This window comes from Pyrus communis, chromosome 7 (genome assembly GCF_963583255.1).
Source record: "Pyrus communis chromosome 7, drPyrComm1.1, whole genome shotgun sequence".
Taxonomy (NCBI): domain Eukaryota; kingdom Viridiplantae; phylum Streptophyta; class Magnoliopsida; order Rosales; family Rosaceae; genus Pyrus; species Pyrus communis.
The window spans coordinates 14,326,072-14,350,215 of record NC_084809.1 but is presented as its reverse complement, the minus strand read 5'-3'; the positions used below and the strand labels follow the sequence as shown (position 1 = coordinate 14,350,215).

Here is a 24,144-nt window from a genome sequence, read left to right as displayed (position 1 = left end):
TAAGCGAGAGAGAATGGGCTTTCACCTATTAGTTTGAGCTTTGTGGTACGATAAGCATACAGTACATTGGGGAGTTCCTCATGCCACTTTCCTTTGCGCTGTTCCAACTTTTTCTTTAAGCAATCGAAAATCGTTTGATTTGTCTTTTCTACTTGGACATTGCCCTGGGGATAACTTCTAGAAGAGAACTGTAACGTGATCCCTTTCTCTGTGCAATAACTTCTAAATCTTCGATTATCGAATTGTGTCCCATTATCCGTCACAATCGCTTTTGGTATGCCAAACCAACATCTAATGTTCCGCCATACGAATCTTACATTGTCATCTTGTGTAACTGAAATGTATGCTTCTGCTTCTATCCACTTAGTGAAGTAGTCTGTGGCGAGAAGGACGAACCTATTATTCCTGGGAGCCCTCGACAACGAGCCTACGATGTCCATTCCCCATTTTGCAAATGGCTAGGTCCTACGATCGGATTGAGCTCTTCCGCAGGTTGTCTAACAACTGGGGCATATTTCTGGCATTTATCACACCTCATTGCATATTGCTCTACATCCCGAGCCATGTACGGCCAAAAGTAACCTTCTCGATGCACTAAGCTTCTTCCTCCAGAGTGATTCCCACACATTCCTTCATGTAATTCTCTTAAGACCCATTTAAATTACCTTGGGTTTAAGCACCTAAGGTAAGGTCCTGAGAATGATCTTTTATAAAATGTGTTGTTGAAGATTGCATATCTCACCGCTTTCATTCAGAGTTTTCTCGCTTCTACATGATCTTCTGGCTGGATTCTTTTAGTCAAACAATTTACGATTGGCGTCACCCAACAATTATCATCTTCAGCTTGGGCCTGCTCTAGCAATGGGTTATCAAGTCTTGCCTCTTGCCAGTCTATCTGCATCACATCTGATTTCACTGCTTCGATGCTCGAACAGTACAAATATTCTACTCCGGTTACCCGTAGGTTTTCTTGTGCAGCTGACGCTGCGCATGCTAGATGGTTTGTTCTTTCGTTCATCTTTCTAGGTATTTGCTTCAGCTCGAAATACTTGAATCCATTCACCAACCTTATAACCAGTTTCTGATACGCCTCTATCCTTGCATCTTTAGCTGTGTACTCTTTAGTTGCTTGGCCGACGATGAGTTGTGAATCACTATGCATGGTAAGACGGCTTATCTTTAATTGCTTCGCAAGTTCGAGGCCTAGTATTAGGGCTTCGTATTCCGCCATATTATTTGATGCAAGAAAATCCAACCGTATTGAACACTCTAAGTCTACTCCTTCGGGGGAAATTAAAATGATCCCTACCCTTGCTCTTGCTTGATTGGATGACCCATCCACATACAGCTCCCATTTGGCTTCATTAAGGTCGACTTCCGCAATTTCCTTGCATTTATCCTACAAACTGTTACAAGGATAACATTCTGCAAGAAAATCCACAATTACCTAACCTTTGGCTGCGCTCTGAGGCTGATACTTTATGTCAAAGGAACTGAGTTCAATGGCCCACTTCGTAATTCTTCCCGATTAGTCTGGTTTAGATAAGATAGCCCTGATCGGTTGATTAGTTAACACCACAATGGTGTGTGCCTCGAAGTATTGACGAAACTTCTTCTTTGCGGTTACTAGGCCAACACTAACTTCTCAGTGGGCGAATACCTTTTCTCTGCATCAATTAAACTTTTGCTCATGTAAAATATGGGTTACTGAACTGTGCCTTCCTCTCTGAATAACGCAGCACTTATTGCCCCCTCGCTTATGGCCAGGTACATGTATAACAGCTCCCCTTGCTTAGGAATGGTTAACAACAATGGACTTGTGAGATACTTCTTCAGTTGTTCGAAAAGCTTCCCTTTGCTCATGCCCCCACACATCTCTTTTCATGTTTCGTATAGCTTGAAAAAAAGGTTTGCATCGATCGGACGATCATGAGATGAAACGACTAAGGGTAGCAATTTGCCCAATTAACACTTAAATGTCTCTAGGTGTTACTGGATCCGGCATGTTACACAAGGCTTCAACTTTCGATGGATTTGGCTCAATGCCTCGTTTGTTCACTATATGCCCTAAGAACTGCCCAAATGATACACCGAATGCACATTTTGTCGGATTTAGCCACATGCGATATCTTCTCAATACATCGAAAGTGTTGCGTAGATAATCGATATGCTGGCACCTTTCTCGGCTTTTGATGACCATATCGTCAATGTAAACCTCCATTGTATTTCCAATTTGATTTTTAAACATCCTGTTCACTAACCTTTGATAAGTCGAGCCGTCATTCTTGAGTCCGAAAGGCATTACTGTGTAACAATACAACCCACGCTCAGTGATAAATGCAGTTTTTTCTTGATCTTCAACAGCCATAAGAATTTGGTTATAACTGGAATAAGAATGACAACAGTGCTTATCCGGTCGTGACATCCACCATCTGGTCAATTTTGGAATTGGAAAACAGTCTTTTCAGCATGCCTTGTTCAAGTTGGTGTAATCCACACATACGCGCCATTCCCTTTTTCTTTATTGCCTACCACCATGACATTCGAAACCCAAGTTGGGCACCAGACATCACGAATGAATCCAACTTCGAGGAGTCTATCAACTTCTTCACTAATAATCTGATTTCGCTCTGGCGCAAATCTCCTCTGTTTTTGTCGGTGTGGAGGACAACTCAGATCCACGTTCAGCTGGTGACATGCCATTTCTGGGTCAATTCCTGGTATGTCCCTATGAGACCATGCAAAAACATCAGTATTGCTCCTTGGAAATTTCAGTAACTCTTCGACTTCTGCATCAGATAGGAGGAAGCCCACCCATATTCTTTTCTTAAGATCGGTTGGATCCAAAACCTCTTCCCTTAGTGGTTCTATAGTCGGGGTTCTTGATCGTCACTCTTCTGATCCTGTTGCGGTGGGTCATCCGCTAATTGTTATAATGGTTTATTTTGATGCAAGTCCGAGCTCTATTGCACTTCCTTGGTTGTCTTAATGTTTGTTGCCATGTTGTAGCACTTTCTGGCCTTCAGCTGATCCCCTTTGATGTCGATTGTCGTTTAACCATCCGTTGACAAACACCTCATCACTTGACATCTGGTTGACGCTTCCTTATCTATTCGGTGGATCCATTCCCTTCCCATAATAGCATTATACGCACTTGGTGCGTCGATGATGATAAAAGTGACGAATGAAGTCTTACCTGCTGCAGTGAAGGGAAGAGTCACATCTCCAATGGCCTGGGCCTTAGTTCCTAATAGGAGTTGAATTTGGCCTTCTCTATTTCTCATCTAATTTAATCCGTCTAAATGTGCTCTAGAATATAACGTCTGTGCTGCTCCCCCCATCAATCATTATCCTTTTCACTCTTGAATAAGCAAAGCATAACGACATGACCAGTGCATCATTATGAGGGAATTGAATTCCTTCAAGGTCTTTTTAGCAAAAGGAAATGACTCCGAGATTCTTTAATGCTTTGGATGCTTTATGGGCTGATGTTATGTTGTGCACGCGTTTAGATTTCTCGATTTCTTGTCTTTGCGACTGAAAGCGTGCTTCACTTCATTCAAGAGGTTGGGCTCTACCATGTATGACATTGATATCCAACACCCTCTCATCAGCCCCGATGTTTCCTGTTATTGCTTTAAGCCCTCCGTCATTCTTACGTTCGTCCTTTAATTCTACGCGGTATTGTGATAACATCCCCTTCTTCAGCATAACTTCCACTTGGTTCCTCAGACTTTGACAATCATTGGTGGTATGACCAAAGTCATTGTGATGAGCGTACATCTTGTTCATGTCTCATTTCTCTAACGGCGCTCGAATCGATGCTGATGCACTAAATATTCCTTTTTCCTTGATCTTATGGAAGATTTTGCCCAAGCTTATTGTTAGCTTGGTGTGTGGGCGATCAGGCTTGGATCTTTCATTAAACCCATTTTTCGGATCATGTGAGAATATTCCTTCTTACCTCGGTTAGGTCGTGGGCTTCAGGATACCCACGGTAGTGCCCGTTGGAGATACAGCAATAGTGGCTGTGGCCCGCTTTGACTGAATAAGTTCCTCTTCCTCTAGTCTGATGATCAACTCAGGCCATCACCTCCCTCATGTCCAGTGGTGGAGTTTCTATCAATGACATGCGCATCTTTGTTCCGGGCAACACCCCTTCTCGGAATGCCAAAGACGTTGTGTGAGAATCACATTCTTTTAGGGTGGACATCTCTTCAGTGAACCTAGTCATGTAGCTTTTGAGGCTTTCGCCAACATTTTGTTTGGTGTTGAACAAGATCGTAACATCTTTTCTTAGCCTCTGATTGGAGACATATTAAGATATGAATGCTTCACAAAGCTCATTGAAACTTCTAATAGACCTCGGTTTTAGTTGTCTGAACCAAGTTAAAGATGATCCCGAAATACTTGAGGGGAACAACTTGCACATGAAGGCCTCATTGTCTCCTTCAAGCGCCATCTGCTGTTGGAAATGGTAAATGTGCTCGACGGGAACAATCGTACCTTCAAACAACCTGAATTTTGGTTAGGTGAACTTGTTAGGTTTTTTAACTTTCAGGATATCCTATATGAACGGCGATTTGCAGATCCCTCTAGCCGCTTCTAAAGCAAGTTCCGCCGAGGTCTGTGGCTTGTATCCTTTCGCAATCTTCTTAATTTGCTCCTGCAAATAAACCTCATTTACCTTCCTTGATCATTTTCCTTTGTGATCCTTTTCATCTTGAATTTTCATCACCTTAGCACGGTTGCTGGATGGCTTGCTACTAGAGCTACCCTCCTTATCTTCCTCTTCTGCACGCTGTCTCTTGGTGCCGGTCACATCTTCCACTATGTTTCTAGCTTCAGCCTTCTTCAACGTCTTCTTTGCTGTCTTTTTTGTTTCACGCAATTCCCTAGTTAGCCTTCTAAATTGTTCCATGGCGAGACTGGGTTCACTATTTTGGGATTGAGACCTTGCATGCATCGATCGAGTCCCTGTGTGTCCGGAAGGATTCAGAACTTCCTGTGTGGATCAAGTCATGCTTGTAGCTAGATTTTGTTTCGTTCCCACAGATGGCGCCAACTAATGGAGCGAGATTTCTTATGAGAAGAAATACCTCCACAGAATTGTTGACCGTAATCCTCACGCTCATGTTCGCTGAATCCCTCGCTAGAGGCGTCCCCGGACAATCTTCCTTCGTAGCTTGTGCAAGCGAGGTACCTGCAAAAGATACTCCGACGCTCAAGTCAGTTGATTGATTTTCGTTCTCTCATTTTTCTATGGGTATCCTCTCTATATTTATAAGATCGCATTCTTAGCGACCAAGTACCACTATGTGGGAGAGGGTATAATTCACTATGTGAAGAAATGAGTTAGGACTACAACAATGGCTAATTCTTAAATGTGAACCCATTTCTTATTTTTACTTCTTAGAGCATTGTGTTTATTTATGACAATTGATTAAAAATATTATTTGACATCTTAAATAATTCTGGTGTTAGGATATTATCTACACTAAAGGGGAGGGGGTAGGCTACGTTAATCTACGCCAAATGGTTACGATGAGAGGAGAGAAGGGAAGGAGATGGGAATAGGAGGGGAGAGAAACATACTCCTGCTAAGAAAGAACCCCTACTTTAGATCTCTGCGTACTTATCGGTTGCCATCTACGCAAACTTTCTCATGGTCATACTATACGTATGTGTCAAAATGGAGAAAGGAAAGGAAAGGAAAAAAAAAACATGTGGAACCTCCAAATAGTCGATTCATTTTCCATTCATCAAAAATAAATTTTTTCTTCAATCAACCATGTGATTATTTGTGTTTTTTCTCGCTAGCATTTATGTTGTTCTACAATGGTGGGCGAAAGTAAGTTTGAGAGCTTGAGAAAAATGATTTTGTTGGGTGCAAGGTTATTTCACGTTGGACATGAGAAGTGTATTTAGAAATCAAAATCATTTGAAAAAAAAACACTTTTAAGGCCTAAATAATTTTTTTTTAAATAAACGATATTATATACACTAAGGGGTAGGACAGTGGGAGAGTAGGTCAAGTCTCACAATGAGCTAGCAATAATGTGGTTCAAACTCACATTTAACGAGAATCGAACGTAAGACATATCACTTACAATTAAATGAGAATATTACTAGACCGTAGTACTAAATGACCTAAATATAGAATTTATACTAGAGCAAATAAGTCATTCAATAAAAAATGTACATGTTTAACAAATTGTAAGGTGCCAACAAAACCACCAATTTTAACAAATTGTAATTAAGGTGCCAACAAAACCACCCATTTTAATTCCTATTACAACAGAAACCAATATACGAAAATGAAGGTAAAAGGTATTTCTTTGTTGAAAAAAATTGAGATTCCACCATAAAATTTTAAAATCAAATATATAAAAATGATGGTAAAAGGTTATTTTTGATAAATGTACCCATGTTTTTAGGAAGCCTTTAAGGGAAGAGGTCCTCATTTCTTTATAAAAATGGGGATCATTTGTGGGGCCCATATCATATCGAATTTTAACAATTCGAACCGCCTATTTTTCAAGTTGCAGCTCATAAATCATCCTTACACAACATTAGCCAAAATGGAAATATTTAAGACATTTAATTGAGTTCAAAGAAATTGACAAATACTTTGTTCTCCAAAAACCATTGAAATTTCATTGTGATAATTAAATAGCCTAATGATTTCGGATTGAATTGAATTTTTGCAAGGACAATCTATGAATTACAAACTAGACGATGCGGATCGTTGATTATTTATATTCCATGTCATCATTCATATCATTTATTAATTGAAATCCTTCACACCACTTTTGATTATGACCATTGGATGTTATAAAATCTAAAGGTTAAAAAGAAGTGTAAACATGTTGTCACCATAGGCTAGCAATAATGTGGTCCAAATTCGCATATGACGATAGTGAACCTAAGACCTCTCACTCAAGCGAAGAGAAATACCATTAAATTGTAATGCTAAGTAGCAATCACGGATTTTATTTAAAATCTCTTCTATATAAACAACGACATTTTGATTTTTAATTTAAAAATTATAATAACATACATAGAAATACATATTATGTAACATCCCACATCACCCAGGGGAGTGATCCTTAAATGTATATTCCCATCCTTACCTAGCACGAGGCTTTTTGGAAGCTCACTGGCTTCGGGTTCCGTTGGAACTCCGAAGTTAAGCGAGAAGGAGGCTAGAGCAATCCCATGATGGGTGACCCACTGGGAAGTTGCTCTTGAGTTCTCAAAAACAAAACCGTGAGGGAATGGTAAGCCCAAAGCGGACAATATCGTGCTATGGTGGTGGAGCGGGCCCAGGAAGTGATCCGCCCCAATATTGTCCGTTTTGGGCTTACCATTCCCTCACGGTTTTGTTTTTGAGAACTCACGAGCAACTTCCCAGTGAGTCACCCATCATGGGATTGCTCTAGCCTCCTTTTCGCTTAACTTCGGAGTTCCTACGGAACCCGAAGCCAGTGAGCTCCCAAAAGGCCTCGTGCTAGGTAAGGATGGGAATATACATTTAAGGATTACTCCCCTGGGTGATGTGGGATGTTACAATCCACCCCCCTTAGGGGCCCGACATCCTCGTCGGCACACACGCGGACAGGGTTAGGCTTTGATACCAAATTGTCACATCCCGGCCCAGGGCGGATCATTTCCCCGGCCCACTCCACTATCGTAGCACGATATTGTCCGCTTTGGGCTTACCATTCCTTCACGGTTTTGTTTTTGGGAACTCACGAGCAACTTCCCAGTGGGTCACCCATCATGGGATTGCTCTAGCCCCTTCTCGCTTAACTTCGGAGTTCCTACGGAACCTGAAGCCAGTGAGCTCCCAAAAGGCCTCGTGCTAGGTAGGGATGGGAATATACATTTAAGGATCACTCTCCTGGGCGATGTGGGATGTCACAATCCACCCCTCTTAGGGGCCCGACGTCCTCGTCGGCACACACACGACCAGGGTTAGGCTTTGATACCAAATTGTCACATCCCCGCCCGGGTGGGATCACTTCTCGGGCTCGCTCCACCACCGTAGCACGATATTGTCCGCTTTGGGCTTATCATTCCCTCACGGTTTTGTTTTTGGGAACTCACGAGCAACGTCCCAGTGGGTCACTCATCATGGGATTGCTCTAGCCCCCTTCTCGCTTAACTTCGGAGTTCCTACGGAACTCGAAGCCAGTGAGCTCCCAAAATGCCTCGTGCTAGGTAAGGATGAGAATATACATTTAAGGATCACTCCCCTGGGTGATGTGGGATGTTACATATTAATTTCAAGAACTTCAATAAAAAATTGAAAACTAACAAGATTTCAATCAAAGAACATTAATAAATAGGGACTGAAAGTCTCTGTAAAATTAAACACCAAAACTTCTTCATTACCTTCCAAAACTGCAATTACAAAAGTTGAAAATAAAATAAACTAAAATAAAAATAAAATAAAAACATTTGGTGTGTAAGAACCTATAATTGACAGCTATTAAAGAGAGATTTTTTTGTGCTTCGAAGTATCGAGTATTATAGATGTTTTAACCGTTAAATTTTTATTTAAAATTATAAAAATCAAATCTAAGGATTACACATTCAGAACACCCAAGAATTTTTAGACTATTGAAACTAGCATACGGTCTAATTTTTGGGTTATCATATTTAAAGTCATATCGCGGATACATGTACATGTGGTCTAATTTCCCAACATTGTATACGTTCAGATGGATCAGTATCTTGTCCTGTCCTGAGCTTAGAAAATTGAGCCTCTGATCGTCACACGATTCGTTAGATTTTGATCCAACAGCTACAAGATATTACCTTTAGAAAAGCTTTATATTTGTAGCCGTTAGATTTTAATTCAACAATTCATGTGATTTACTTAAAAAGCTTAACCTTCTAAGCTCAGGAAAAGATCTTGATCCCGTTCAGATGTATTAAATTTGACAAAATGCATAACATGCGTTGGTTATACACGTCTCATCGTGGCCTTGTAGACTTCTTTACCGTCCAAAACTGCAAATACATAAGAGATGACAAAATGCTGCCATCACCATTATCGAAATTTCCTACAGATGATTTTTCGGTCACCAAGACTTTTTGTAAATGGACAATGTTATGCACGCTATGTTAATAGTACGTATAAACTAGTATCAACCTAGGTTCAATGCTTGAATTGTTTCACCATATCAATAATGCTTTGTCTGTATCAAAAGGTGAACTTGATGTGCTCTACACCGTTGGTTTGTTTTATGCATTTAAATGATTAAAGGATTAAATACTTAAGAATATAATTAAGAAATTTTTAAAGTGTTAATAACAATTTTCATAATTAAATGTGTAGAGAAGAACTTAAATAAGTTATTTAAGAGTTAAGTGTAGACTTGATGATCCAAATCCCACGTCTTAGGCTAACTTTTATTTGGTTAATTCACACTAATCCAGATGCGGAAAAGATAATGCAGTGGTGCTTTACATACTGACTTGATAAGAGTTATGCGAAATGTTAGGTGGTTGATATACATGGATAAGAATTGTGGCAAGTGTCTGTAAGCTGTTTCATGCATTTTGAGCTTCGTTTTGATATTAAAACTTCGACGTAACTCCTACTTCAGAAATGCAACAAAAGTAACTTCGACAATGAAACTTTGACATTGAAACTTTGACAAAACGATAGTATTTAAAAACTTGGACAAAACTTGGCAGGATTTTTTATAAGAAAATTTTAATGAAAAACTTCCGGTACTGTTTATTTTAATAAAAATCATATTTTTATCCTAAAAAATCAATCCTGGTACTATTCACTTACAACATATTTTTATCATTTTCATTAAAACTCAAAGTTTTCAAGTCATTTTTACTAGTTTTTTTTTTCCTTTCTTTTCTTGGACAATGATAGGATTTATATTGACATTTGGATTTATCCATTATAGCATTTAGGAACTCAGAAGGTCTGCTTACACTCTGAAAAAAATTATTGTGCCCTTAATTTAAGTGTTTTTTTTTTTTTTTAGCCACTTAGTACTACGGTCTAGTGGTATTTTTTTTCATTTGTAAGTGAGAGATTTTAGGTTCGATTTTCACCAAAGACGAATTTGAACTACAGTATTGCTAGCTCATTGTGAGGCTAAACCCACTCCCTTATCCTTAGTGTAAATAATATTTTTTGTTAAAAAAAAAAGTGTTTTTTAATTTTATTTATTGATTTTAATCGCAAAGCGATATCATACCCTAACTTACAGTAATGAGAAGGATGAGGGTTTCAACCAGGACGTAGTAAATTGAAAAATGAAACCTAATCACCAAGACAATATTTTATATTTCAACACGTTTAACTTACTATTTTCAAAGGGCTAATTCTTGGGTACACACAAGGGAGTACCTAATTTACTGAACACCAATAATTTTGAAACACTTGTCATTTTAACTCTTCCAATATTTTACTATCTCTGTAACCAAACACCATCTGTACCCGAGACCAAACACCTCTCCACTTGTCCATCTTCTGATTCTTCTTTTCTTGCCATGCCAGATCCTTCTGCTTCATCCCAACCACGCTCCTCCAACTTCCTTCCTCCAATCGTCGACTCCATCTCCGCTCCCTTCTCCAACCGTCAGCCCCACTCTTCCAACCGTCGACCATGACGGCACACCTACACTCTATCCATCTCTCCTCCGTCAATCTGAACGCCATCCTCTTCTCCATATTCTCTACAACATCAATCGGCAAGTGATTTCGACAAGAAAAATTAGTCAACCTACTAACAGGTTTGCCATGGATGTTGATGACAAGGGATAAGAGCCATGGGTGGTTGGGCAGATGGAGAATTTTCGGCGGATCTGCCATGGCATCAACAAAAGTGAAGCAAGAAGGCATGGAGATCGCCGCTGGTGGAGGAGAGGGATTCTGCTGGGCAAGGAAAGAAAATGGAGAAGGAGAGAGATTGGGCTGGGTAAGGAAAGAAGATGTAAGTCTTGGGTACAAAATGTGTTTGGTTACAGGCATAGCAAAATATTGGATGAGAATTAAAGTGCCAGGTGTTGTAAAATTATTGGCCCAGATAAAATGGTCGGTAAAGTTGGTACTTCCCAGTGAATGCTCAAGTATTATTCTTTTCAAAATGCTAATAGCACCTTTCTTAATAATTTTTTTAAGGAGTCATGTAATAGTTTTACAATTAAAAATGATTATTTTACAGTGTCAGTAACAACCACAAGCAATATTGCGTCATTTTTAATTTTTTTTTTTCGTATCTTCTCTTAGCATATAACATTGGCGGTAGGGTGTCACAAAATTACCGAACCTCATTTTTGACTATATTTTGGATGATAAGAGAACATAGGAGCCCATATAATTACTCAGAAAATTGGAAGGTAAGTGGGTACGGCCGATCACATTTGAATATTTTTCAACGCAGTATATTATATCCTATGGATATACAAGATTCTGAGTTTGGTATCTAAAAAGATATTATCCTGACTTTAATAATTTGTTTGAAAATTGTGAATTTTCTCCCCTATGTGCACTTATAAATACCCTCGAAACTTCTCAAGGAAATGCATCTCTCAGTTTTTGCAAAGGTTAGAGAGAGAAGAGAGAGAGGAGATTTTGATTTGGAGTGGGAAATTTAGAGAAAAGCAATCATAAATTTCTGCACCCAATTCATTTCCTCTATATTTCCAAAGTATAGATTTTTGTTTTGAAAGAAAAGGATAGATTTAACATCCATCACCCCTTGTCATTCAACAAACGCAACAAATAAGTAAGTCCTTTTAGTTCAACATACCTTGTTTGGCTGCCAAGAAAATTTCACAAAACATCTAAGTCTGATTTTTTGTCACTTCCGGCCCGGGCCCATCACATCTTGGTTCGACTTTACCGTAGTACAATATTGTCCGTTTTGGATCCCAATCACACCCTCATGGTTTTATTTCTAGGAACTTAGACGAGAACTTCCCAGTCACCCATCATGGGATTGTTCTCGCGAGAAATTCGTTTAATTTCGGAGTTCCTACGAAACCCAAAACCAGTGAACTTCCAAAAGGTCTCGTAGATATGATAATATTCATACAAGGCTTAGAGGATCCATCTCCTAGACGATGTGGGATGTTACATTTTTCATCCCAAAATCCAATTTTCTCGGCAAACAAACAAAGTTGATGCTATATTCTAAATTCAGTTTATTTTCAGGTGGTAAATCGAAATGGCGGGAACAGAGAAAGCCGAAGGTTCAGAGCTACATCATAAAAAGCGCCATAGCCGCAGCGGAAGCATAAGCAGGAGCCTGAGCAGGGCAAGTTGGCGCATGGAAGAAGTATTCGCGACTGCCACGCACTCGAGAACAAGCAGCCAAGCGGACGAAGACGAAGAGGATCTGAAATGGGCTGCCATTGAGAAACTACCCACGTATGATCGGCTAAGAACAAGCATCATCAAGTCCCTTGGGGAAACTGAGCCTCAAGGAGTACATAAGCAAGTAGACGTTCTAAAGCTCGACATGAACGACCGTCAGAATTTCATTCAAAGGATTTTCAAGGTTGCAGAGGAAGATAATGAGACGTTCTTGAAAAAGTTCAGAAGTAGACTAGATAAGTAAGTCCTTGTTTTTTATCTGTGGGTTTTAGATTTTAGATCGATTATTTTTAGATTTTAAGTTGAATGGTTTTATAAATCTAATTTATTCCCTATTTCTAAAACTTACCATATTTAAGTAATTATAATACATTTATTTTTTATAAATTTATCATGTGAAATTTATTCAAAATTTAAATTCTTATATTTAAAAAAATTAAACAACAAAACAAAAACAATTTAGTTAAAAAAACTCATAGGTACAGAAGTATTTGTACATAAGTTTAGTATGAATATAAGGGTACATAAGTTTTGGTATAAATGTATCGGTACATAAGTTTCGGTATGAATGTATCAGTACGTAATTATAGTATCCAAAACATACATATGTACGTAAAAGGTATATACATTTATATAGAGAAATTCACGTACAATGAAAAGTAAATGATAATATATGACTTTTTTATTGTGAGAAGTTAATAATAATTATCAATGATAAATAACATTTTTAACGTTTATGGGAATCAGTATATAATATACACACAAAAAAACTCAATACTTATTACAATCTAATTAATGTTTGAAATTTACAATTAAATGCCAAACACTATAGTTAGTTTTTCATCTTAGACAATGTTTTATTCAAAAAGTAATTTTTCAAGGATTAGAATAGAATTTTCTGTTTATCTTTTATGTTTTGGTTAAATTTCTTTTAAATAAGGAAAACAATATTCACACCCCTCTCTATTTCTTACATTTAAATTAATAAATCAAAGAAAATTCGTAGATATAAATTATTAGAAATTTAAAAGTATGTGAATTTCCTTTTTTCTGTATAACCACGAATAGAACCTGATTGCAACATAGTTAATCAAATATTGCATCAAAAGGAACATGTTAATCAATCTAATTAAATCGAATCGGTACTAGTCGAAGAAATAGAAATTTCCCAATTTGGTAGATGATAAAAGTAAAACGAAAAAGAAAAAAAGAAGATGGATTGCTGTTGGGAATCAAATTTTCCTTCCCCTTTCTTTCTTACTTTATATTTCTCTCCCACATCTAAGCTCTAACTAATTAATTTTTTTTCATGTGTTGTTGATTGTAGGGTTGGGATCAGACTTCCCACAGTTGAAATAAGGTATGAGCATTTGACAATTGAAGCTGATTGCCATGTTGGAACAAGAGCTCTTCCCACCCTCCCAAATGTTGCTCGGAACATCGCAGAATCAGCAATTGGCTTACTTGGGATTAAATTGACTAAGCAAACAAAACTAACAATTCTCAAAGATGTCTCTGGCATTATTAAACCTTCAAGGTAATTAAGCATTAGATTTATAATCTATGTAATTTGCCATTCTCTGTGGTATGATAAGTTAATTGATATTTTTATTCAATAGACTAACAAATATTTTGACTGGTGATTAATTCTAAGTTAATGATGTTAACCTTTTTGTTGTTTTTCTGTAGGATGGCCCTTTTATTAGGTCCTCCATCCTCGGGGAAAACTACCCTTTTGCTGGCTTTAGCAGGGAAGATGGATCCAAGCTTGAAGGTCAGGCTTTGACTTGACCTAAGGGTTTTAACTCCTATAAGAAAGGGGATTTGATAGATTATTTATAGAAAATTTAGAAACAAAACGCTAACTTCAGCCTCCTCTCTTTTTTTTTTTTTTTTTTTTTGTTTAACAAATGATTTTATCTACACTAAAAGAAAAAGGGTGGACTTAGCCTCATAATATGCTAATATTAATGTGATTTAAATTCACTTTTGACGAGAATTAAATCTAAAACTTCTCACTTCAGCCTCCTCTTTTGCAAAACAATAGTTTTTTTTTTTTTTTTTTTTCATAGGTCGCAAATTGCCTTTTAGTTCACATATTTTGTTTGTAAAACTTATTTTGACTTTTCAACTAGAGTAAAATCCAAAATAAAATAAAAATTGAATTGATATTGAACTTGTCATTCACCGAACTCTAGATATTTTAAATGAAAAAATGTCGCTTTTAGTGTTGTAATAATTTTTTTGTTGTTGAACTATGTGAAACAGGTTAAAGGAGAGGTGACTTACAATGGTCACAGGCTGAATGAGTTTGTGCCACGGAAGACATCTGCATATATTAGCCAAAATGAGGTTCATATAGGAAATATGACGGTCAAAGAAACTCTAGATTTTTCAGCAAGGTGTCAAGGGGTTGGGACTCGATATGGTATTTTATTTACCCATCTCATCAAAATTCACTCTCTTATGTTTATCTTCGATCTCCATTTTAATTATTCAATGATTTATATGTAGAACTTCTTTCTGAGCTTGCTAGAAGAGAAAAGGCCGGTGGGATATATCCAGAGCCAGAAGTAGACCTTTTCATGAAGGTAATATTTTATATTTACATATCTAATATTATATATATATATATATATAAATATATTTCACACACAAACCCCTCGTATGTACATTTAACCATATCTAAATTTCTGAGTTGTTTTTTCTTTTTCAGGCTACTTCAATGGGAGGACTTGAGAGCAGTCTCATTACTGATTATACTCTCAAAGTAAGTAATTTGAAAAAAAAAGCTTTACCCGAAACTAAAATGGTCCATCTTATCTTAATTTGCAAATTAATTATCAATTAGTTATGGTTCAAGTATGTTGCATTCATCTAAACTATCTATTAGCAAACTCTCTTTGTGAATTAAAAAGGGTGTAAAGACAATTTGGTTTTTCCATCACCCGCATATACTTTGGCTGTTGACAACCATGCTTTTGCAAGCAATTTACTAAAACACCCTTTAGAATTATTCTTTTTATTGTAAATTTTTTAATGAAATGGTGATGAAGCATGAGCTCATCTTCTTGTAATTGCTAAGTAACATAATTTTTTATCGAATGGTACAGCTTTTGGGGCTTGACATATGTAAGGATACACTTGTTGGAGATGACATGCAGAGAGGGATATCTGGTGGCCAGAAAAAACGAGTAACCACAGGTCGGTCAATTCCTACCTTTTGTCTTTCTGACTGTTTTTAGAATAAAAAGGAATATATTTTTGAAAACTTTAACGAAAATTTTTTGATATTGTTTATTTAACGAAAAATTATATTTTTACATTAAAAAATCAATTATAGTACTATTCATCTTATCCTTTATTTTGTCCTTATCATTAAAACTCAAAGTTTTCAAGTCATTTTCATTAGTTTTTCTTATATTTTTATCATCACTCCCAAGTAATGGTAACAGTCATTTCCTTAATTATTATTATTTGATGAGTTTAAATTTTAAGATTTATATCTATTTACCACATATATCCTGAAATTTAAACTTATTCGACAATAATAAATAAAATAGTTAGCATCATTGTCGCTTCAAAGTGGTGATCAATAGGGTCGTTGATCATATGATCTCATGTTGTAGACCAAAGATACTAGTGGATGGTGTCACACTTTGAATTTTCTTTGCAAAGTCGTCTTACGTACAGTAAGAACAGGAATTTTGATGCACTTTGAAAAACAAATGTCTTTGCAATATTCAAAAGGATTTTTTAATATTGTTTGATAAGCAATGACTAAATTTAACTGAATAATAGTATGACAAATACCGTTTAAATAATTTTACACACGTCATTCTAAATCGCAAGTTAATTGTTATATTCATGTATTTTAAAAAAGGCTGTATTATATATGAACGTCAAATGTGCAAATGTTAAATTCTATACATTGCCGTACATGTACAATATGTTGAGAAAGTAATTAATACGATCAAATACAGGTGAGATGATTGTTGGACCTACTAAAACATTGTTGATGGATGAGATCTCAACAGGCCTTGATAGCTCCACAACGTTCCAAATCGTGAAGTGCCTACAACAAATTGTACATATCACTGAGGCTACGATCTTGGTGTCTCTACTTCAACCTGCTCCTGAGACATTTGATCTTTTTGATGATATCATTCTATTATCACAAGGCCAGATTGTCTACCAGGGACCACGTGAGAACATATTAGAGTTCTTTGAGACATGTGGATTTCGATGCCCTGAGAGAAAAGGAACTGCCGATTTTTTACAAGAGGTATAATCATGATAAAGTCTCACTTTAATATAAAAATGTTGTGACACATCTTATTATAAATTAGGAGCAAGTGACAAATTGCTTAAGACCCTCTTCCGTGAACAATTGTAATAAGCCTTTGCTAATCCAATTTCATATTGTTATAAGCCTTTACATCCCATAACTACTGTCTAACCTTTTCAGGTTACCTCAAGAAAAGACCAGGAGCAGTATTGGGCGGACAGAAGGACTCCATACAGATATGTATCGGTCACAGAATTTGCAAACCGGTTCAAGCGTTTCCATGTGGGCATGAGGATAGCGGATGAGCTCTCAATCCCATTCGACAAGGCTCAAAGCCACAAAGCAGCTCTTGTATTCAAAACATATTCAATGCCCAAAATGCAGCTTCTCAAAGCATGTTTCGACAAAGAATGGCTGCTCATTCAAAGGAACTCATTTATTTACATTGTCAAGAGTGTCCAAATTATAATAGCGGCATTCATAGCGTCGACAGTATTTTTGAGGACCGAACTGAACACTAGAAATGAAGATGATGGAGCACTCTATGTTGGTGCACTTATCTTTGTCCTAATCGTAAACATGTTTAATGGGTTTGCTGAGCTTTCATTGACCATTGCAAGACTTCCTGTGTTTTACAAGCATAGAGACCTTCTTTTCCACCCTGCTTGGACTTTCACTCTTCCATCTGTCCTGCTTGGGATTCCTATATCCATCATCGAATCTACTGTTTGGACGGCCTTTACATATTACGTCATTGGATTTGCACCGGAAGCTAGCAGGTACCATATTTGTCTCTGTTTAATTTCCTTTCTATATATTTTGTTCGTAAATTAGATTTCCGTCATTGAATAAGATAGTTTGTTCATCAACCAAATGTTTGATTGAATTTTTATGTTGGTCCTTTCGTCGGTAGGTAAACTATTTCATGTTATTTTGTATAGATACGTAGGCACATAGTTCTCGTTACTTTGATTAGGTACAATATTATAAACACACGTGTATGTAAGTTAATAAAATTGCAATTTACTCTTTTTCGCTGACTTTGTGTATGATACCAGCATATGTGGGTTGAAAAGTTTCTTGTCGTTGAGATACTAATTTCAGATATCAAAATATTTGCAGGTTTTTCAAGCAATTATTATTGGTATTTCTGATCCAACAAATGGCATCATCGCTATTTAGGCTTATTGCTGGAGTTAGCAGGACCATGATCATATCAAACACTGGCGGGACTCTCACTCTTCTAGTTGTTTTCTTGCTTGGAGGTTTCATAATTCCAAAAGGTGAGTTGCAAATTTACTACAACAACAACAACAAAGTCTTTTCCCACTAAGTGTGGTCGGCTGTATGAATCCTAGAATGCCATTGCGCTCGGTTCTGTGCCGCATGTTACATTAGATCCAAGTACTCTAAGTTTTTATTGCAAATGTAGTTTTCAAAAATTTGTCAGAAACTAACAAAAAGGGACCAAGTTTGTATTTCACTGAATATTCAACGAGTTGCTTCATCTGTGACAGGTCAAATTCCAAATTGGTGGACGTGGGCATACTGGATTTCACCTTTGTCATATGGCTTCAATGCTATCTCTGTAAATGAAATGTATGCTCCGAGGTGGATGAACAAACGGGTATGCTAAACTTAAGCTCTTCCTTGCACAAGTCGTTTATGAGCTACATTTGTTTAACGTAACAAAAAGGCTGAACTTCTGCATTGAACTTCCTTGTGCTGCAGGCTTTAGATAATGTTACCAGCGTGGGTGAGGCAGTGCTTAATAACTTTGATGTTTACCACAACAAAAACTGGTTTTGGATTGGTTCTGGCGCTCTTCTGGGGTTTATTATTCTATTCAACTCCCTTTATACGCTCTCTCTTATATACCTAAATGGTAAGAGTCAATATTCCTTTTTATGTTTAACATGGAATTTCTTCTTTCGTTTGAACTTTTAAAGTGAGTTTTTCTTGGTTTTGTTTCAATAAATTAGCTCCTGGAAAGCCACAAGCCATCATATCTGAAGAAGCAGCAAACAAAATGGAGCTAGACCAAGAAGAATCAAATGAAGAGCAAAGACTGAGAAGACCACCATCCAAGAAAGTTTCATTGCCTCGATCATTATCATCTACTGATGGAAACAATACAAGTAGGAAACAGAAAAATATTGTCAATTGTAATGGAACACATTGTTATCTGAGTTTCTTATTGGATTAAACTTTTCGTAGGAGAAATGGAAGTCAGACAAATGAGCAGTCGATCTAGCTCTAGTGGACTACATAGAAATGCTGATTTGTCTCTCATAGTCTCCAGTGGCGTTGCCCCCAAGAGAGGAATGGTTCTACCTTTCACTCCTCTTGCAATGTCCTTCGACAGTGTTAATTATTTCGTGGACATGCCAGCTGTAATATTTCTTTTTCTGTATTTCACTCTTTGTTTATCTGAAACATTTTCTTGTAGTCCAACTTCACTATTTAATTAGCTAACTTAGTTCACTATAACAGGAAATGAAGGAGGAAGGAGTAGCAGAGGACAGGCTGCAACTACTTCGTGAAGTAACTGGTGTATTTAGGCCTGGGATCTTGACTGCCCTAATGGGCGTCAGTGGGGCTGGGAAAACGACTTTGATGGATGTCTTAGCAGGAAGAAAGACTGGAGGTTACATTGAAGGTGACATTAGAATTTCCGGGTACCCTAAGAAGCAAGAAACCTTTGCAAGAATTTCTGGTTACTGTGAACAAACTGATATCCACTCACCCCAAGTTACTATAAAAGAATCGTTGATTTACTCAGCTTTCCTTAGGCTCCCTAAAGAAGTCAACAACGAGGAAAAGATGGTAAAACCATGACTTGCACTGCTCTGAACAACGCGTAGCACAATTATTTAAATGCTGAACTGCATATACTATATATGTTTGCAGATTTTTGTAGGTCAAGTGATGGAACTGGTTGAGCTAGACAATCTCAAAGATGCTTTAGTAGGGCTTCCCGGAGTTTCGGGGTTGTCAACAGAACAAAGAAAGAGGTTAACGATTGCTGTTGAGCTTGTTGCCAATCCCTCAATCATTTTCATGGATGAACCAACATCAGGTCTTGATGCAAGGGCAGCTGCCATTGTTATGAGGACAGTTAGAAATACAGTGGACACCGGGAGAACAGTTGTTTGCACAATTCATCAGCCTAGCATAGATATATTTGAGGCATTTGATGAGCTGCTACTGATGAAGAGAGGAGGGCAAGTTATCTACTTAGGACCACTGGGTCGCAATTCTCACAAGATTGTTGAATATTTTGAGGTATTTTATCTGCGTGCAACTTTTTTCATATCTTAATTTTGTAAAAAGAAATAATCAAAGGCATTGTCATCTAAGTCTATACTTACCGACTTAATTCCAGGCGGTTCCTGGCGTGCCAAAATTCAAAGAGAAGTATAATCCAGCTACATGGATGCTTGAGGCAAGCTCAACGTCAATTGAGGTCCGGCTTGGAATGGACTTTGCTCAATACTACAAGTCATCTGCCTTGTATCAGTAAGTAGAAAAATAAATTGTAAATAATACTATTTAGTTGCAGGGTTCGGAATTGGCTGGTTTTTGGAAAATATAAAACTTATATTCCAATATTTATGACCAGGAGAAACAAAGCTTTAGTAAATGAGTTGAGCACACCTCCAGCAGGAGCAAACGACCTCTATTTCCCCACTCAGTTTTCTCAGTCGTCATGGAAGCAATTCCAGTCTTGCCTCTGGAAGCAGTGGTGGACATATTGGAGAAGTCCTGACTATAACCTTGTCAGATTGTTTTTTACCTTGGCAGCTGCCCTGCTCCTTGGAAGTATTTTCTGGGATGTTGGCTCAAAAAGGTATGTGCTATGTACTCATTTTTTTTTAACTATTTAAAATTTTTTGTTCAAGAGCTTCCATACACGAATTACATGCTCATTATAATTTTTTCCTTATCCAGGGAAAGCAGTTCTGATTTGACCATGGTTATCGGGGCTATGTACGCTGCTGTTCTTTTCGTCGGAGTTGACAACTGCGCAACGGTGCAGCCAATTGTCGCCATTGAAAGAACGGTTTTCTATCGCGAAAGAGCTGCTGGGATGTACTCTGCATTACCTTATGCACTGGCACAGGTGAGGGGCAAATAAATACTTACGTTAACACACTTATAAATCCGATTTTTGTTGCTATATAAAAAATTGTCATCCGACTCAAATAAACCATTTGTATGACATGCAGGTCATTATTGAAATACCATATGTGTTTATTCAGACCACTTACTATACACTGATAGTGTATGCTATGGTGAGCTTCCAATGGAAAGTAGAAAAATTCTTCTGGTTCTTCTTTATCAACTTCTTCTCCTTCCTTTACTTCACATACTACGGCATGATGACCGTTTCCATCACACCGAACCACCAAGTAGCAGCCATATTCGCCGCAGCTTTCTATTCAATCTTCAATCTCTTCTCCGGTTTCTTCATTCCAAGACCAGTAAGTACTAGTATTCTTCTTCCCACAACCATATACTTTAATTTAAATTGGATTATAAATGATACTGGGATTTATTGGTCTACATTAATCAACAAAATCACAGCGACCATTGAGTGTTCCGAATTGTGTTTGAATCTCAACTATTGGATTTTGATTTAACAGTTGGTGACTATGGATTTTTGTCCCCAATGGCGATCAAGTGATTAAAATTCGTTATAAATGTATGTTAACACGAATTATTTATCTTTTGAAATTTCAGAAAATACCCAAATGGTGGGTTTGGTACTACTGGATATGTCCCGTGGCATGGACGGTGTATGGATTGATTGTGTCACAGTACAGCGACATTGAGGAGACCATTACAGCACCAGGGATTACACCTGACCCAACTGTGAAATGGTACATAGAAGACCACTTCGGATTTAAATCAAATTTCATGGGACCAGTGGCTGGAGTTCTAGTTGGATTCGCAGTCTTCTTTGCTTTCATGTTTGCCTTCTGTATTAGGACACTCAACTTCCAAGTTCGGTAGAGGAACTCTTTGTATACCTTATACCTGTTATATAACTATATATGTGTTTGTGTTTTAAAAGTGAGATATGTCTCGTAGAGATTGTATCTGAAAGGCTCATGTATATTTTTCTGAAGCTACCACGGTGAAAGATGAGTTAGTTAATATGGCAAAAGCTATTACAAGGACATGACTAATAAAATAAAGAAAAGATCAATTGCACACAAGCGACGTTGGAATCGAATCAAGCTGCTAGAATACATATTTATAACGGTGAAGTCAGAATTGGGACTTAACCCTGGATTTTCATGTTCTCACAGTCTTAGATGAGCAATTTTATAATGTGGCGGAACAAGAAGTGGTACACTTCGTATCATTATACAAATTACGAGAAATGTATATTAAAAAATTAATAACTTAAAAATAAAATTTTTCATCACTTATATAAAACACGTGGTGTACCATCATTCTTACTTAATTTATGGTTGAGTTTTGGTTTGAAAGGAATGATTGGCTATGCTAGCACTTGCAATGTCACCACTGTAGGTTGAATGCAGTTAGCAGTGGATCCAGGAAAAATTATTCGGAGGGTAACATGTAAAGCTTACAAACATTTCTTAGACATATAATAACTTCAAAAATTAAACCATAATTCCATCATTCATAATTTATAGAACAAGTTACAATTGTCCACAACGCGTTTTCATATTTTGAAAATGCTGCATTATAACTTCATTATCAATGGAAGAAAAAATATTGCTCTCAGTAAAAACCATAATGCTATTTCTCAACCATTGATTTCCCATTTGGTTATGCAATGAACTTTTCACAATATTCATAGCAGAAAAGACTCTCTCCACTTAAGCAATAGCAACTAATAGAATTAAAGCCAACGTAATTAGCAAGTAAACATGATTATATACTAAGTTCCTCCCCATCTCCACCATTTTTTTCACTAGACAGCCAATTCATTTCAATTGAGAAAATTCTCTCTTTGAACGCATAGCAAGAATATAGTGGCCAAGTTGATATTTAAAAACAAAAAAAAAACCAAAACAAAACAAAATTAGAACCACAACTCCTCTTTGGCATTTTATCAAGCAATTAGAGGGCATGTATGAAAGACAAGTCAAACCTTCAAAGAAGCAGCACCCAAGTCATCCATGGAGATTCACCGTACCTTGCCCCATAATGGATCCGCCAGTGAACACAATTAAACACTGTTAAAATGAAATCCTGTTACTAGTGAATTTATAGCTTTCTAGAGAGAAAGCTCCTCTTTGTCTCTAAAAACAATCCCACCTTGTTCCGCCCTTAGTTGTCTCCTCTGGTTGCCTTTTTGAGAGACGTTTTTTGCTGTTTTAATTTCATTACTTTTTCACCCTTCATATCATTTTGTCATCATTTTTTTAAACTCAAACTTCCATCCTCCAATATACCTTCCCTCTACCTCCCATCTTCATAATACATCCCACCCTGACCTTTGATTAGGCCTGGCAATTCCTGACACGACCCGATAACCCGACATGACACGACAAGAAATTAACAGGTGTTCGGTTCGACACGATAACGAATCGGGTCGTTATCGGGTAACCCGATAAGCACCTGTTAAGATAATGGTTTGATTCGGGTATACACGTGGGTAACACGATACACGATAAGCAGAATATTATGTTTATAATTTTATAACCCTAAAAAAATACTGTAATAATTATATATATATATATATATTAATTTAACAATTTTATACCCCTAAAAACTATAATATATATATATATATAAATATATATATTAAATTTACTATAATAATTATACCCCCAAAATATTAACTATCTATAATAATTATATATATATATATATATATATATTAAATTTTATAAAAACTATAATAATTATTAATTAATATGCATTCATTGATTTGATTCCATAATTGATAATTCCATTCCATTCCCTACAGTGCCGCCATTTTTGAAGAAAAATGGAGAGAAAATGAAAGTGATAAGAAAAGTTGAAAAGTAAACAAAAAAGAGAAGGAATTAGGGAAAGATGGGTAGGTACCGTAGGCTGTCAGAGGGAAAAGTGAAAATTATAAGAAAAGTTGAAAAGGAAATAAAAAAGAGAGGGAAAATGAAAATTAATAGAAGTGGTGAGATTTTTTTTTTTTTTTTTTTCTTTTAAGTTATTAACTTGTTATCACATATATGACATATCTCACTATTTTTATAATGACTCACGTGATGTACTACTCCGTATACCAATCCATTATATGTACAAAATAAATAGATTTAAATCTACTTAATAAATATATATATATATACACACACACACACCATTGAACTTGATGGGATACGAATTCTTCGAAACTAATTTCAACGATCCCAACCGTCAAACTTGTTTGTATATGCTTCGAGATCACATCAGCAAAAAATTGCAAAAAACAAACATTCAGATATCAAGTAACGAGACAAAATTTTTCGACAGTTATAAACGAAAAATCACGATTTAA

At 36.9% G+C, this 24,144-nt stretch overlaps 1 protein-coding gene across 1 annotated transcript; it reads left to right on the top strand.

Moving 5' to 3' along the window:
- Positions 1-11,583: 11,583 nt before the first annotated feature.
- Positions 11,584-21,975, top strand: LOC137739141 (ABC transporter G family member 35-like). Its single transcript, XM_068478647.1, has 22 exons — positions 11,584-11,765; positions 12,194-12,595; positions 13,683-13,892; positions 14,045-14,129; positions 14,624-14,783; positions 14,870-14,946; positions 15,072-15,125; positions 15,469-15,559; positions 16,339-16,640; positions 16,824-17,422; positions 17,766-17,926; positions 18,161-18,270; positions 18,375-18,528; positions 18,626-18,781; positions 18,861-19,036; positions 19,137-19,469; positions 19,554-19,928; positions 20,029-20,162; positions 20,266-20,493; positions 20,595-20,766; positions 20,873-21,127; positions 21,387-21,975. The coding sequence occupies exons 2-22, from the start codon at positions 12,207-12,209 to the stop codon at positions 21,657-21,659; spliced, it is 4,494 nt and encodes a 1,497-aa protein (XP_068334748.1). The 5' UTR covers positions 11,584-11,765; positions 12,194-12,206; the 3' UTR covers positions 21,660-21,975.
- The last annotated feature ends 2,169 nt before the right edge of the window (positions 21,976-24,144 follow it).

Bases quoted from the DNA above. Each gene is read 5' to 3' on its own strand.
- LOC137739141 (XM_068478647.1), top strand. From the start codon at position 12,207: ATGGCGGGAACAGAGAAAGCCGAAGGTTCAGAGCTACATCATAAAAAG. The intron at 14,947-15,071 runs GTAATATTTTAT...TTTCTTTTTCAG, and splicing joins AAGTAGACCTTTTCATGAAG to GCTACTTCAATGGGAGGACT. The intron at 20,163-20,265 runs GTAAGTAGAAAA...ATTTATGACCAG, and splicing joins AAGTCATCTGCCTTGTATCA to GAGAAACAAAGCTTTAGTAA.